At 31.6% G+C, this 16,839-nt stretch overlaps 1 protein-coding gene across 1 annotated transcript; it reads right to left on the reverse strand.

The window, feature by feature from the left end:
- Nucleotides 1-15,554, reverse strand: LOC149904808 (putative peptidoglycan muropeptide transporter SLC46). Its single transcript, XM_090107082.1, has 7 exons — nt 14,574-15,554; nt 12,366-12,525; nt 4,752-4,853; nt 2,534-2,671; nt 1,579-1,662; nt 1,132-1,288; nt 1-147 (listed from the first exon to the last, which is right to left on the reverse strand). The coding sequence occupies exons 1-7, from the start codon at nt 15,375-15,377 to the stop codon at nt 42-44; spliced, it is 1,551 nt and encodes a 516-aa protein (XP_089963208.1). The 5' UTR covers nt 15,378-15,554; the 3' UTR covers nt 1-41.
- Between the last annotated feature and the right edge of the window lie 1,285 nt (nt 15,555-16,839).

Here is a 16,839-nt window from a genome sequence, read left to right on the forward strand (position 1 = left end):
CAATAGTTTCTTTTCCTTATTCCCTTGAAATAAAATTAAATCTACGTAGTAACGACTTCAGGTGCAGTGGGCGGTGGCGCTGACGGTACGTTGGGAACTTCGAGTCGTTTTTGCTTTGCGTCCTCTTTGTGTTGGTGGTAGAACCATCTGGAATATAATATGAACCATTAATATGATTGTTCTTAACTGTTTGTAAATTTAAAACTATTACCTACTTACTACCTACTTGCTTAGATCGATTGGTTACTGATATTTGACTTTTTCATTCGATATTTATACATCACAAAGGGTAAATAAACTATAAAATATATACAAGAATATGAGCGATCTCGACTTAAAGACAAATATTTCCTTTAACACCCCGTATGATTAAAATAATTATTTTTAATAGTTAAATAAAATAATATTCATCCCATTGTTGAAAGATTCATCCATTTCAGGAAGCCCCTTTGGCTGCATCTTTTTAATTACTCAAGCTGTTCAATTTAACCTATTATAGACATATACCATATACGCAACTAATATTAGATGCTCCCAAATATCCTACAGTATTGTTAACTTAGTCAATAATAAGGAAAAAGGCGGAAGAAAACAGGAAAACATTAACGTCTTACCCTTGTGTTTTAGACATGTTTAATCATGTCTCCAAATGGACATAAGAGCAGACTTAGGTAAGGGAATTACACCTTTATGCCCTTTACATATAGGTTATAATTAAGTATGCATTTTCTACGAGAAGCAGATGGTAAATGACAAACACAGATTAACGGCGATTCTGGAAGTGTTATCACTTCCTGAATTTCAGTAATAGTTCTAAAATGCTGACTAGATTATATTAACATTGTATATGCATAATTTGCTACCTATTTTTCTATACATGTCTGGGATACATGGATGAAAAATGTCAAAAAATATATAGCTAATAAACTAAAAAACGCCCTTTAACCCAAAGGAGTCGGTTATATACAAACATACAAGTGAAGATAATAAAAGCGTTTTTATAAAAGACAACGTCTGAACCAGATTCTACATCATGTCAAAATATGAATTCAATTGACGGATATTTTTTTTACGATTTCCCATAAATAAAGATGTATACAACTTTCAGTAAATTACGCCATTGAAACTTACCCAAATATACATAATGCGGGTATAGTAGCCAGCACGCTTAAAAGAAACACGGCTCCGGGCAGAACATGCAACGTCATGATGTAGACCCGGGAGTATAAAGGAGCAAATATAAGTGGCATCATTGTTTCTGCTACACCGAAGAGCGAAAATACTTTGCCTGTAAAGGAAAACATGATTAATTTACATGTAATACATAATGATTCAACTTTCGAATTTAATTAAACATGAAGACAGGTTAAATATTATACATTTATAGGCCAATCTCTACCAATATTACATTTTTGTTGAATGAATTTTCTTGGCTTTTTACCACTGATACCCTAAATCTTGAAACTTTAAACTTTTAAAGAGTAGATTAAAACTTGCGCCTCGGTTATCCTGCTTCTTCAGTGCTACATTTTTTGCGCAGAATTCATAATTAGTGCTCTAAAAAGGCTGAATATTTACCCAATTCTTGGTGAGAGACCAGCTTCGACGCTATCGACCTCAGAGCGATGGTTGTCGTCCCATTTAATATCTCAACGAGCGGAGCTAGAGACAAACAAAATAATAAGAATTTATGTTCGACAACTTCACAGATAATTTTAATTACAAACTAACTTGGAAACTACTTTGGCAAAGATCAAACGATCGTTACGTTTCTTTGATAAATTTTCTAGCATTTCTTTTAATTGACGCGAAGTTTGTTAAGATAATAAATTGGAGGCAAACTTGTTTTCTATTTATGGGTGCTCTTTTTATTCAATATTTTGATAAGTGTCACTGATTTGACTGGATTAGCTGAAATTAACTTTTTGTTATTTTTGGATGGAGGTTCAAAATAGAGTGTTGTGAAGGAAAACGCAAAAATAATTTTGTGACAATATTTAACATCCATTTATGATCCTCCTACGCAGTTAAGCCGCTGTCGTTTTAAATTATATCTATTCACCTCTGAAGTAATTTCAAGAAAAATTCAACATAATATATAAAATGTTTGTCTCTTAACATAATCGTAACGTAACCGTAAATATCATAGGTGGGTATGATACAACAAATCTTTGAAATCAAAATATTATAATATTAAATTTCAAGTTACAAACAAAAGGACATAAGAGCATCCGATTGATAACATAATATTGTCTCACCAACAATCAATACTATTTTCATTAAAATCCGTTCAGTCGTTTCAGCGTGATTGAGTAACGAACTTCCAAAGTTTTGCATGTATAATATTACCACATTAAACCTCAAACCTAATGGTCTGGCGGCTGGCTGATGACACTGCTGTAATCTTACTCATGTAGATAGTTCTTATTACTGCATTCGGACATAGTTGATATATTACGTTCCACGCATGAACTTGCGCTTAACTTCAGCCCATCCAAAAATATTTAAGAGTACAAATAAAGTCCATACATACCTACATACACCTCGTAATCATTTCTAGCAAAAGCCAATACCAGCGCTCCAGCTATTTTGCTAGAAGTCGATATCATCCCCAATACTGAATCATCAGCTCTTAACTTCTTGCTGAATATCGTTATAGAGAACATTGTACCTGGTAAAAAGAAAATACATTAAAAAATAAAATATAATAATTTGAATACTGAGAATTTTTCAGTTGGAATTCTACATAACCCAGGGCCCTAGGGCACGGAATGGCTTGGTATGTGTAAACTCATTTAAAATTCGTGAAAACATAACTATCACAGTGCATTTACATCAAACGAGCAAATGCTCATTCTAACCCTCCCATGACAAATTATTTTAGTGTAAAGAGGCGTAGAGCATTCTTTCGTTATTCTTAGTGCGTTCAAAAAGATTCTATACAATGTTCTAAAACTTAACAACACTGAATACGAGTTTTCGTTTACACTAATAGATCACAAAAGCTCTTTATTTGATGTAAATGCACCGTTTAAACAAATGTTCAATATTTTATTCAATATAGTGTGACTCACAAACATAGTTATTTGAATGGTTCTCGAACATTCTCAACTGTCACTTGTAATACAAGTTAATTTCGAAAATTTTCATAAACACGCAAACCAAGGCGCAGAATTAAACCTGAATAGGTATTATATAAGTCATAAACAATCACATTTTAATTAACTTTATGATAGTTCAGAAGCGCGCTTTTATAAATTTATCTTTAGCTACTAGCATAGTGGTATGTTATCTATTCTCTAGCTATGTTTGAGTCAAATGTAATAGCTACCTAACTTCTAACCTCATAGGTATCTCTAGTAACAATCTGACCAAATGCAATCTTCCGAATAACCCAATGAAACAATGACCGAGCTGAGTACGACAACAAAGACATACAGTTGTATTTTGGCACACCACATAGAAGAGGTTTTCAAAACGGTATGTAGACATGAATATTCCGAATAGGAAGTTGCTATTTACTACAATAATTAGTAAATAGCAACTTAATAGATAGATTTATCTCAATAGATAGATTGACTTCATCTACCTACACGTTAATTATAAAAATACAATTTAAAATGATGGTATATTTAGCAAACAGCAAAGGTACTGCTATTTAAAGATCCAATAAAACTGGTTTACTTTTTAAAAACGGATAATTTGAATACTGATTTTATTATTAATATTATTCCAGTCCCCACTTTTTTATTGCTTATTTATTACTGTTTACAAAAAAAAAATGCTGCATCATATTATGCAATGTTCTACGTTATAGATTTTGCCAGAAAAATACATTAGTGGAAACAACCTAACATGCTACTGTTTTATAAACAAAGTCGATGTAAAACCATCCACACTTCAAGTGTTTACTAACTCACAAATAGTGTTTTAAAATTGATCAACGAACACAATGATGAAAAGAGTAAATATTTTCATACTTGTCCGGTTTTGATGAGTCATCATTATCACGTGTTATTTAAATTTTTCATTAAAAACTACAATGTGATTTTAAATAATTGCCGTTTTTGTGTGACGGTTCTAAATATTATATGGTCTTTATTCCTAATTTCCTTGTATTTATTAAATTTATTTTTAATAGGTTATTTGTGGTTGAAGATAAACCACTCATAGTGCTGTAACATTATTGTTCGTTTTATTTAATGAAGGCATTTAGAAACTATCTAAGGAAGTTTCATATAAAATTCACATATCTATGTCTCTACATAACAGAGAACCCAAAAGGAAGGGTTCAAATCACACACTACCTATATAGGTTAAAAAGAATTCACCAAATTACCATATTTATCTTTTATTATGAGTCCATCTAAGAAAAGGTCAAAGAGCTAGATTTAAAATGCAAATGCACTTTGTTTATCTTGATAATATTATGCTAGAAAAATCTGAAATACGCAAGGATTAAGTATTTTATAACAACAACAATAATAATTTAAGATTTCTTGAGAAATAAGGCCGTCAAAATATACATAGCTTTAGCTCTAGAAATTTCTCTATCGAAATTAAAAATAATCATGGAAATTGATTAAAAACCATGGAGCAATCAATGTTACACTTTTAAAAATATTACGAGTAGAGAATCTTCCGCTTTTTCAAGGCACTTCTTTTACTCATTAAAAAAGTTCTATATTATATTATTTTGTTGAATTTTAGCAATCGTTAATCATTATAGTTAATAAATAATAAATACATACCAATAGAATGTGTGACAAGACTGTACGTGGAGTAAATACTGTATTTCACTTCGTCCCAGTTGAAGCGGTATCGTGCGAATATGTACATTATACTCAGCTCCCCTGAAATAAAATACATATTAAATATTTCCTTTGCATATTATACTAATTTATATTAATACTGAAAATCACCACAGTTGTAAAGTATAATGTAATGAACTTTGTATGGTTCTAGCGGATAATCTTCAGAAGTACAGATTTGACGATGAAAATTAGTTCACAAACAGCAATTGTCACTATTCAGGAGTAACATAAAAAAACAGGCTATTTATGGGGTAGTTATATAGGTATGTATAATATGAACTACCTACTTCTGAATGCTTTTGGATACGGTTCGGCATTCACAAAAATAGAAGCTCAAAATATCCCCATATCCCCATAACATTAACCCTTTACAGATTAGGAAAAAAATATACGGAAAAACATTATTACAAATTAGGTGTTTTGTTGATGTAACAGGTATTGAAACCGGATGCGTCGTTCAACTTCAGTGCTTCTATAATCATGATCAGAAGCTATATAATATCACATAGACTATACAATATGTGACTTCAACCAGATCCTTATCCGCCATAAACTAACCAAAACCTATTTTACATATATGGAAGAGAGTTTAGGAAAGACTCTATCTTCGTCTTATTTATATCTGTCATGGATAATTGGCTAAATATAACTTCTTTTGTATACGCTAGAGCCTTATGATAAACTTTATGAAAAATCTTCGTACTACAAACCTCTTTAATTTTCAATTTAAATCCAACTATAGTAGTGCTCCAATTTTGATTGAATATTACGTCAATGTACATGATATTATGTTATTGTACTTGTTTCATCTTCTGACATAATAATATGAACACAAATATATTAATAAAATAATAAGGAGGTAAGTCAATATAAAATGTTATAGCCATGTCAACGGATACACGGTCACAGCACTCTAAAATGCATTATAACCCTTCAACGATATAACTTATCTGTTTATCTATTTCGCAATACAAACAATTCAAATTACATAACCGTGGTTATGTCCGCTGCCACTTGTCAAGTTTACTTGACAAGCAATAATGGACTTAATGCACTCGCATTTTGGACTAATTTATAGTGACACAAATTCAATAGCCAGTTTGTTACATAACTGTATTTTAAAGGGAAAGTTATTTGCATTTTACTGGCGTTTTCTCAAACACAATGCGTAATATTTCACAGTGCATTTAAATTTATAGTGACACCGTATAAAAACTATTTAGGGTAATCGCTTTTGTAATCATAATCACTTCAAACATTCATTTAATCAGTCTTCTATTAGAAGCTCTTCCGTCTACATAACTATTTATCATGTAATTATGACCTACACGGTCTATATATACGAACTCTTGTACGAAATATGAATGAAATCATTAATGATTGATATACTATTTTTGACCAATAACTTTGCATGCATACCTTACAAAATTACATGTCTTGACTGTTTTACAAACAAAATAATAGAGCTACAATATTTATGTACTTGTATCGGTTATCTTGAAGCCTTGATCGGTAGTCAGGCAAAGTATAGATTTCTAGGAACGTCTCGAATAGCAGGCTTTATTGTACATATATCCTCACTAAAGCATAAATATTGAGAAAATATATTACCAAAGAATAATGATATTTGAAGTATGCTCTTATATTAAAAATCTACTCTTTTAAACCACTACGCTACCGAAAATTTGTAAGAAACTATCTTTCCGCCCGCCATTTCACCTGCGTTGCCTAAAACCTCATTAATTATATGCTAAAATCTTCCTCAATAATTACTTTATGTATTTAAATAGAACATAGAGACAGACAGACAGCGACAGCGACTTTGTTTTATAGGTACTATGGGTGTGATTAATTGTTTACACGTGCCTACATCTTAATAACGATTTTTGATATTAGATATATCAATGGAATGAGTAGACGTACTTTAAAATGTTATAAAACTACTCTTATGATGAGAGTCTGTCTCGACAAATATTAGGCTTAACAAATGGTGAATGATACAGCTGGTAGATCGATCAAATTATTATCAAATTTACAAGCTAAATAAACTAATAATTTATTATTATTTAACATAAGTTTTCCTAATAAACGGGTAGACTTCTTTATATCTTATTCTTTTTTCTTTATCTTCTTACGAGAGCTTTGGCAATGATAAATTCTCACGCAAGCGGAACGCATTGTTGCTACTTAGTGACTTTTTAACAACTCTTTAGGAAATGTTAGTTTGTATTTTTTATGTACCTATTGAATTATAGCATGCAATAGCAATAATTATAGCATATATATAAGCACGATTGAACATATTATATAAATTTTGTAAGTTTGGTCTCGATTTTCAAGCTTTCGTGGAAATAAGGTAGTCCAAACATTATAGCAACCAATGTTCAATATTATCTTAAAATATTAAAAATATCATGTAAGACTTAAAAAAATAAGCCCAAAATTCAATCTACAATCTTTTAATGAATAATAAATGTATTCAGAAGTTATGTTTTATTTTACTCCATTCTACAAAAAACAAAAATAGCCTTCAACGTGTAGATCAAAATCTGCTTCATAGTCGTGACAAAGCGAAACATAATGATTGTTGATAATATTTATTATTTCATTTCAATAGCCTAGTTTTAAAACTCGATGTGTCTACGCGGCATTAAGCCTTTTTAACTAATTTATTTTAATATATTTTATATAATTTAAAGCTTTAGCATGTCAATGTCTACAACCCGTAAATTTTACACCTACATAAATAACTCAACATTTATATGAATAAAGTGAGAAGTTTTCGTTTAAGAAAATCTTCTTATATATATAAAATTCTCGTGTCACAATGTTAGTCTGCATACTCCTCCGAAACGGGTGGACCGATTCTCATGAAATTTTCTGTGCATATCGGGTAAGTCTGAGAATCGGCCAACATCTATTTTTCATATTATGTACCACGGGCGAAGCCGGGGCGGACCGCTAGTCTTTTATATTAGTATCAAATGTACATTCAAAAGTAACAGAATAAATCACATACCAAGTAATGTACCTAAAGATGCATATTATTTTTTTCTAAATGTATATCTTGAACAAAAATGTTAGAATTTTCGATGAAAACACTAGAATCATAATTCTATTAATAACAATGATATTTTATGTATAGATACGTTATATACTCACAATATATCCAAAAAAAATGCTTCATATGCAGTGTCAGGCACACACAAATACAATTTTCATTTTACTTAATTTATTACATTGACAGACTGTATAAGAGAGATGGCTCTAATAAAATGATATAAACAAAAAAGACAAAGATAGTTTGTCACTTCCGCGCAGGTGTAAGCAAAAGTCATAAGAATTCACCAATTAAATATAAATAAACAAATAGTTGCCATGGTAATTGGCATAGATTAACGACACAGAAGGTTCAATGTTAAAGATGTTAGGTTTCCTGCACAAGTAAATAAATGTGACAATTTCATTTACTATTTTATGATTATTATGGTGTCGTATTAAAATGAAAAAAAAATAAAAAACTTTTTTGGAGATATAACTGTATTAAGTATTTATTACTAGCTGTGGTGTTCGTTTTCGGTCATCATCATTTCACCCGATAATCACCCACTGCTGAGCATACTGCATATAGTCCTCCTTATGAACTCCATAAGGACCGATCTTACGCTATTCGTTTCAAGGCAGTTCCCGAAACCCGTACAAGGTCATCACTCCAACTTGTAGGATAATTATAATAATAGTGGTGCCTAGATGAAAAAAAAGGATGAAATAAAAGAAAGGATGAAGTATACTTAAGCCTTTTTTATCTAAAACACAAATAAAATTTATGTTCAATAGCTATTTACAGAAAAGCAAATAGCATTTTTCGTCAGTAGCGATAATCTTTTCTTCAATGTAACTATACGTATATTCAACATCATTTTTAAAAACAAACATTTTAGCCATCACGATTTCATTGTATATAATCTTATATATAAAAATGAATCCCAAAATGTGTTGGTAAGCGCATAACTTGAGAACGGCAGAACCGATTTCGTTAATTCTTTTTTTATTATATTCCTTGAAGTACGAGGATGGTTTTTATGTAGAGAAAACGTAAATATGTACCACGGGCGAAGCCGGGGCGGACTGCTAGTAAATAGATATATTTGTTAATTATATGCACTCCTCCTTAAGTTGATCGTATCCACATGATAATCTTTGAACACAGTGTACGGCTAGCTTTGTCATACTAGTGATTGAAGCAATGTTTTATCCCTTTCATTATTTCAATACACGTGTCAAGCAAGTGTCATTAATAAAGAATTGTAAATTGTTATTTTTACTCTTAAACTGTAATAATTTAATATATTTTGCTGTGATATGATATTCCTTTATCTTTCTTTATTTTTTTGCACGAATACGTGCACTTTCTGAACACACAGGAAGGCATTTTCGACAACTTTAATGTACCTATCGGCACATGCGCTCACTGGGACCGGTGACAATCTGACTGATTGCATTGGTCCCAAATAGGACCAATTCACGGAATCAGTTTTGGTGCGTTGATGACGTATCTACCTCTTGTTTCTATATATAATATCATTGATTAATAATTAATTATTGTCCTAACATTAATTAAAGGTCAACGAACTTTTGAATACGTCACACTTTTATTTATTTCTATAATCCTTACTTTATCCTTCCTGATACAAATAATAAATGAGAATATGTTTATTAGTCCTTCTTTCACGTCGCAACGGATCGATTTTATTATATGATTGCTTAGTCTGAAGATACTTAGGTGGCTAGAGAGCAATATGGGCCACTTTTTTACTTCACTAACACATCTTATTCCCATATTAATATCACGAGCAAAGCCGTGGGTGGAAAGCTAGTTAATTATAATAGATGGGTTCTAAATAAATTTACGGTTGTTAAAAAACCGCGTAGCAGGACTAACAATGGCCCTAATACATTGGCTTAACCTCAATTGTGGTAGGGCATTCAAAACCGTATTGTTAAAAAATTCAATTCAAACATTTTTATAATATTTTTGCACGTCACTGCGTAGGAGGGAAGATTACGCTGAATTATTGCAATCTGTTGTTGTAAAAACATTGTTCATACTGTTTACTTAATATACTTCCGTAAATTGATAGTCTACAATTGATATCTAATATCGTGTTCTGATATGTATACTAATATTATAAAGCTGAAGAGTTAGTTTGTTTGTTTGAACGCACTTATCTCGGGAACGACTGGTCCGATTTGAAAAATTCTTTCGGTGTTAGATAGCCCATTTATCGAACAAGGCTATAGTCTTTATATCATCTCGCTGAGTCCAACAGGAGCGGAGCACTGCGGGTAAAACCGCGGAGCACAGCTAGAGTATTACACATAAAGTTTTCTTAAAAGGTAGAAGTTGCTAACGGGCGACATGAAGCAGCAGCAGATGACGCGACGTGTCGCAGCGACACTACGAGTTTCTAAGTATTTCTTTGAAATATTATTTTGTCCTAATCTTGATTGAGTCTTTAAAACTTCCTTCCGAACCGATGGTACCTACTTGTATTATGGGAATACAAAAGTTCTTTCAAATAAGCTGAGTTACACATAATATAATAAAGAGTTACTCAATATTACATAACAATAAAGACTGGTTTAGAAAGCAGTTTCGACACAGAGAAATCTCCAATTTTTATTATTCAAGGTAGTTATATTAAAAAGGTATAAAAAAAAGGTAATAAAACCCTTAAGTACACAACATCGTTCCAACGGGCAAGGACAATGTAAAAAACACTGTATGCAAATATTGTTAACTACTGTATGCAAATATTGTAAACAATATTTTAACTAACTTTACAAAACACATTTTGTTCAGAATCTAATATTTTGTACAGAACAAAGTACTCAATCATTAATCTTGTTTGAGGCATAAGTAGACGGGTAGCTTTAACAACGTAAATTGAAAAATTGCCCATTAAATTGACGATAAGACAGATTTCGTTCATTCGAAGTGGGAGGTAGTAACTATAAGTATTTAGTAATCTGCGATTTCCCTAAGATAATGTTCTTGTGGTATTTCTTATCTATACTCTAATGAACTAAATAGTGCAATGGTTGAGACTGACTTTAGCCCAGAGGCTATGAATTTCGTTCGTCAATGCGTTATAAAATACTTTTTACATTCAAAAAGAAGTAAATAAGGATAAATATTGAAATAACATAATAATATATCGTTTTAGATACAATTATTAAATGAAATGTAACTTCTTTGCTATATTTTTTTTTTATCGCCAGAGTTAAAAGACTTGTTAGAGTTGAAACTATATAAAAAAATCAACGCAATTTTTTATAATAGATCTCTATAATTCGATCGATTTCTTTAAATTTTATTTATTTACTGGGTTTAGCTTCTAGAGCCCTATTTAGCTTTTTAAAATTTCAAAAAAAAAATGTTTAAAATCAATTCAAAAGGCAGTATCAAGTTCGAAATAGTACAAGATAGTACGTTTGAATGTATTTTGCATGTAACAGTTTATTCTGGCAACTTCTATCGGATATTGGGCGAATTTCTGCACGCAACTGAATAATGCAACTAACACTTAGAATCGGCCAGATGTCCGAATATTTGCTCTTTCTCTATACAAATATAGTACTTATAGTGAAATATAAGTACTATATAATATAAGTATATGTTAAGTTGCTAGTGACTTTTGATTTATTATAATAAATTTATTTTATTATTTTCAGCTTTAAAGAACAATCTCTCAAGCATTGTGATTTTGCAGTTGATTATTATTGAAATAGATTGTTCGTATTGTTTCTTACACATAGTTCTCACATGAAGAAGCCTATACTTAAGCCGGGATGAGAGCAAAAATAAAGAAAGAAAATTATTTCTTATGTTGGAAACAGAGTAAAGTTTTTAAAATAAAATAAATTGATGCATTTTACGAAATGTATTCAAAATATATATATTTTGCTATAATATTATGTATTCTAGAAAAAGCAAAGTCCCTCGCATCTATTAAAAGTGGGGATAACATACTGACTGACGGGGTCACTAACTTCTTCAATCTCCGTCATCCAATTCTATGACTCGAAACTTTATTCATTGCAACTGCATAAATTAGCTTTTTATTCAACAACCAAATTCAACGTATCTCCCACGATCCTATCTTCCTTCATGATTAGAATAATTTGCTTCTCTATCTAAAGGAGATATATTTATCTACCAGAAATTAATTTTCCTATGTAAGAAAATGCTGCCAATGCAAAATCAAGTCAAATCACATACATTACAAAATCCTTCACTCTACTTTGAGGAAAGAACAATGTTTTGTGTGAGTTGAATGTTATAAATTATGTAGCTATATTGATGTTTTTTAAATATTTAAAAATCTAATAGAACAAAAGATTGGCTTCAATCATACATCAACAAATGATTTGTTGTCCGTAGCCGACTCAAATAAGTAATGGCTGTGGTAATTACCATATCTATCTCCTGAATCTTTATCAATTCACATTGTATTGTTTAAAATATAAAGTTACAAAGAATTTACTTACCCCATAGTGGTCCAAAACTCAAGCATACAACGGTAAGAATGAGGCAGATTCTCAGTCTCCTCTTATTTGGTCCAGCCTTGAACGCGATCTGAATAGTTTCCTTTAAACTGTGGAAATCGAAGAACTCCAAGAAGAATCCACTACAGCCAGTCCGTAGTGTCTAAAATATAATAAATATTAATTTTTCTTCTATCTTAATATAATATAAATTTCGTGTCACAATGTTTGTCCTCAATGGACTCCTAAACCACTTAACCGATTGTAATAAAACTAGCTTACCGCCCGCGGCTTCGCGCGCTTGGTCTAAAACCTAATAAATTATATACTAAAACCTTCCTCTTAAATCACTCTATCTATTAAGAAAAACCGCATCAAAATCCGTTGCGTAGTTTTAAAGATTTAAGCATACAAATGGACATAAGGAAATAGCGACAGAGAAAGCGACTTTGTTTTATACTATGTAGTGATTCGCACACCATGTGCAGTTCGATCCAACTTGAGAGATAGGATAGTATAAACATGTAGGTACCACGGGCGAAGCCGGGGCGTACCGCTAGTATCTTATGCTACTTTCTTTCTTAATCTCTCTTCTAACATCTTAATTTATTTTTTAACAAAATTTAAAATTGTTAGAACGAAACCAAATTTAAATAGACCAATAGGAAGGAATGAGCTTTCAAATAAATCATGAGACTCATCAAAAACGGTTCACCCAGTCGAAAGTTTCGACGTATCAAACGGAAAAAAATATTATTTGAGAACCTCCTTTTTATGAAGTCAGTCAAGAATAAATCTAAATATCTTCAAGCTATTATTATAATTTATTCATAACGTGATAAAATGCAAAATAGTTGTCTATGAATGAGTTCAAACACGTATTTATTTTATGGACATAACCGCGTTTGTTTTTGATTTTATTATTCATTTATTTTTTAATTATTAGATACGCTTTCACAGACAATTATTAAATTATCTATTTTACCATATTATGGGGTCGTATGCCATATTATATAAATACCTAATTGATATTTTAATTTAGTATAAATAAACAATTTTAAATTGCATTCGCAAATCAAATTAAATTTAATGTGTATTAATAGGTAAGTAATTATCTGTAAAATTATTTTATAGTTAACTGACTCTTTAAAATAATATAAGTTGTAAACAGATCAAATCAGAGACTTTACAGTTATGGTTTGATCTCCTTTTGAAAATATTAAAGTTGGTATTACCGGACCGGTATATCTAGATTCTAGAGGTTTTTTTAAGAATGATCTGGAAATCCGAGGAAGCATGTTCTGTACCTATGGAGTATGCATTGATCTTAATTTTACTATATAATTCACAATTTAGAAACATTTTTGACTATTGTTAGAATGCAACTCCTAAATGTAGTATTAGTACACAATTAAATTATAATAATAATTAATTAGGTAATTAAAATAATACGATTATTACTTAAATTCTCTAAAATGGAAATCAAAACACCTTCGCTTCTAAAATTAAACCCAATCCATAATAATATGAGATACATAAACCATCAAAATATAATTTGTAACTCACGGAGTTATCGACTATCGTTGTTTGTAAACATTATTAAGTAGGTAATGTAATATTAGAAAAAGCGTTGCCATTTGGAAACCACGTCTTTGAACGTCGCTAAAAAGTGCATTTATTTTACTTTAAACTTGAAACCCTTGTAACTACGTTAATTTTAATTTTTTATTAATTCTTTACTTTTTCGAATTAAAAATTTTGTCAGTTGTGCCAACAATTAAGCGACCCTATTATAAAAGTGAACAAATCTAATACTTTTATCGTATAATAATTAATTTGATTATCTAGAAAAACTCTACATAAAACAAAAATATGTATATTTACTTATGAATTTCTCTTTCATCCACCAAACAAACTTTAATTAAAATCAGAATACGTTTATTGTTAATCATTGCGTAATTACCAAAGTTGTTAGAAAGATATCATAACATAAACAAATGCATTGATATCGATTTAAATTAATAAACGCAGTCGTCGTAGGTAGCTAGGTTAGGTAAATTTGTTTATTCGTGGTTAAATTAGATAAGTCGTGGCTATTTGATAATAATAATTTACTAAATAATATGTTGAAATATTGAACTAATAATTACACGATACTAACATAAATAGACAAATAAGAATGAAACAAACATGAATAAAATGTGAACTTGCCTTTTCTTTATTTTCGAGCCATCTGTGGTCGTCAATAGCGATCCAAACGTATGAGAAATTTATAAACTGGAACAACGCGGACGCACTGAAAACACCATAGTAACCCGCGTAACGCAATAGTACACCGCTCAGTCCCATTCCCACAGGGAAACCCACAGTCATGCACAAACTAAGTATCCCCATGCGGAAAGTCCTCGTTTCTTTAGACGTTATGTCCCCTAAGTAGCTAAACGCACCGAGAAACATCGTGTACCATCCGCCTGTCAGCGCTGGGAATATGACCTCCATAAATACAGTCAACTCCACAGGGACTTGATAGAAAAAGTATGTATTGATCATGTTAAGAATACAAGTCATGAATTCCCCGAAGATCGGCATCAACATGCAGATTTTCCGTCTCCCGGTTTTGTCGCTCCATGCGCCGATAAATAACATTAGGAGCGTCGGAACGGCCGTGTGGATTACACTTTTCCATCCCTGTACGGATGCGATAAGTTTCTGCACTTCATCCTCTTCAAATGTGTGGTTTGCTCGGTTTCTCAACCTCAGATCTGAGCACACTGTATCACTGAACTCCAGGTTGACTCTACAGGCCTTATCTAAGTTCAAATTCTGCGTCGCCAGCATTGCCAAAACACTAGGCATCACGAACAACGCCAGCACTGGTTCCACTGTTATATTTGATTTGATATATTTCAATCTCTCGAAAAAACCCATGTCCGAAAAGTCAATTATCACTTCCGACTTCAGCGGCAACTCCTCTATCTTCTCCGCAACTTTCGGCACTGCTTTTTCGACCGTCATTTTGATGTTGAATTGAATAAAAAGACACAATGCACTATAGAGGCCGGAAAACACGCGCGAACTATGTGTAATGTCCAATTACATTGTTATTGACTACGCTGGGAGATGAATAGGGCCTGTAATACGTTGAGCGTCAACGCTGCTACGCTGCTCGCGGACAATTGTTCGGGTATATGTAAGCAAACTCTTATGTTGCCATACCAGTATTTAATCCGTTCACAAATATTGGCCGCGGACAGAGATCGCATCGACTGTAGAATCAAACATTGACATTTCCTTTTGAGTCAATGGCAGATAATTAACCACCTGATGATTGTGCATCGTTTGCATAGACAGTGCATTGTGAGAGCATCTTATTTAATTACAAGTTCGTTAACTGCTTTATTTACTTGTAAGTACTTAGACACTAATGAACATTGTTTCGTATATTATATGACTATTTCTTGGTAAGTCTTTTATAAAGAAAACCGTATATAAACAAATGCAAGTGTAAAATTAATCTGGATGGCACAGAAAGGTCTAGTACGTTCTATTTGCCATTAAAATGGCAACGGTTTGCATACAAGGATAGAAAGGTTTATTTTTAGATAGGTACTTTACTCGTAAAATTTGCGTTATCTCAGCGTCACTTAGAATATTATAATTAGTAATGTGGGGACAATTTACATTTCTCTATTTTTAATCGATTACAAAGGCCTTGGCAAAGTATAGCTGAACGATTGTAAAAGAATCCTTTAAAAAATACTTTAAATTATTCAATAAATGTGCAAAAACTTAAAGGTAATGGAAAGTATCGGATTTTTTATACATATATAGGAACGGAACAGGTTTTAAGAGCATACAACATTTACTTAATATTTTACATGTATTTTTATTTAATTCACTATTAATACTATATACACGACAACATAATATAAGCTTGTATCCTGTATTTCCCCGGGTTGGTTATGTTATTAGTTACTTCCATGGAATTCAAACTCTCTTGCATCCTGGCCTCTGCCCGGATTACGAGCCCATATCACATGGGATTTAAACATAATCATTAAATTAGTAGATATATTTCACATAGAGCACATTTAAAAACAGTGATAGTTTTTCGAATTTGATTGCTAAATTCGAAGAAAAAAATAATCTATACATAAAAATGAAACCCGTATCGCGTTGTCACGGCATCACGTGTGAACGGCTGAACCGATTTGGATAATTCTTTTTTTATTATATTCCTTGAAGTACAAGGATGGTTCTTATGGAGAGAAAACGTAAATATGTACCGGACCGCTAGTAATTTATAATTTCGTAACATACATAACAATTTTAGGGTATATTGTAATACAAGCGTAAAACCAAACACAAAAAAATACAAATATTGGGGTATCAAAGTCAGACCTCTTATTATGAGGCTGGAAGGTGTAGAAGCCATTCTGGGACTACAGCGATCCTACAAAAAAAATGAGATTTGGTC

The sequence above is a fragment of the Colias eurytheme genome, chromosome 11 (assembly GCF_061535395.1).
Source record: "Colias eurytheme isolate Ceu_HAF_F1 chromosome 11, ilColEury1 Martin Lab GWU primary, whole genome shotgun sequence".
NCBI classification, from domain to species: Eukaryota; Metazoa; Arthropoda; class Insecta; order Lepidoptera; family Pieridae; genus Colias; species Colias eurytheme.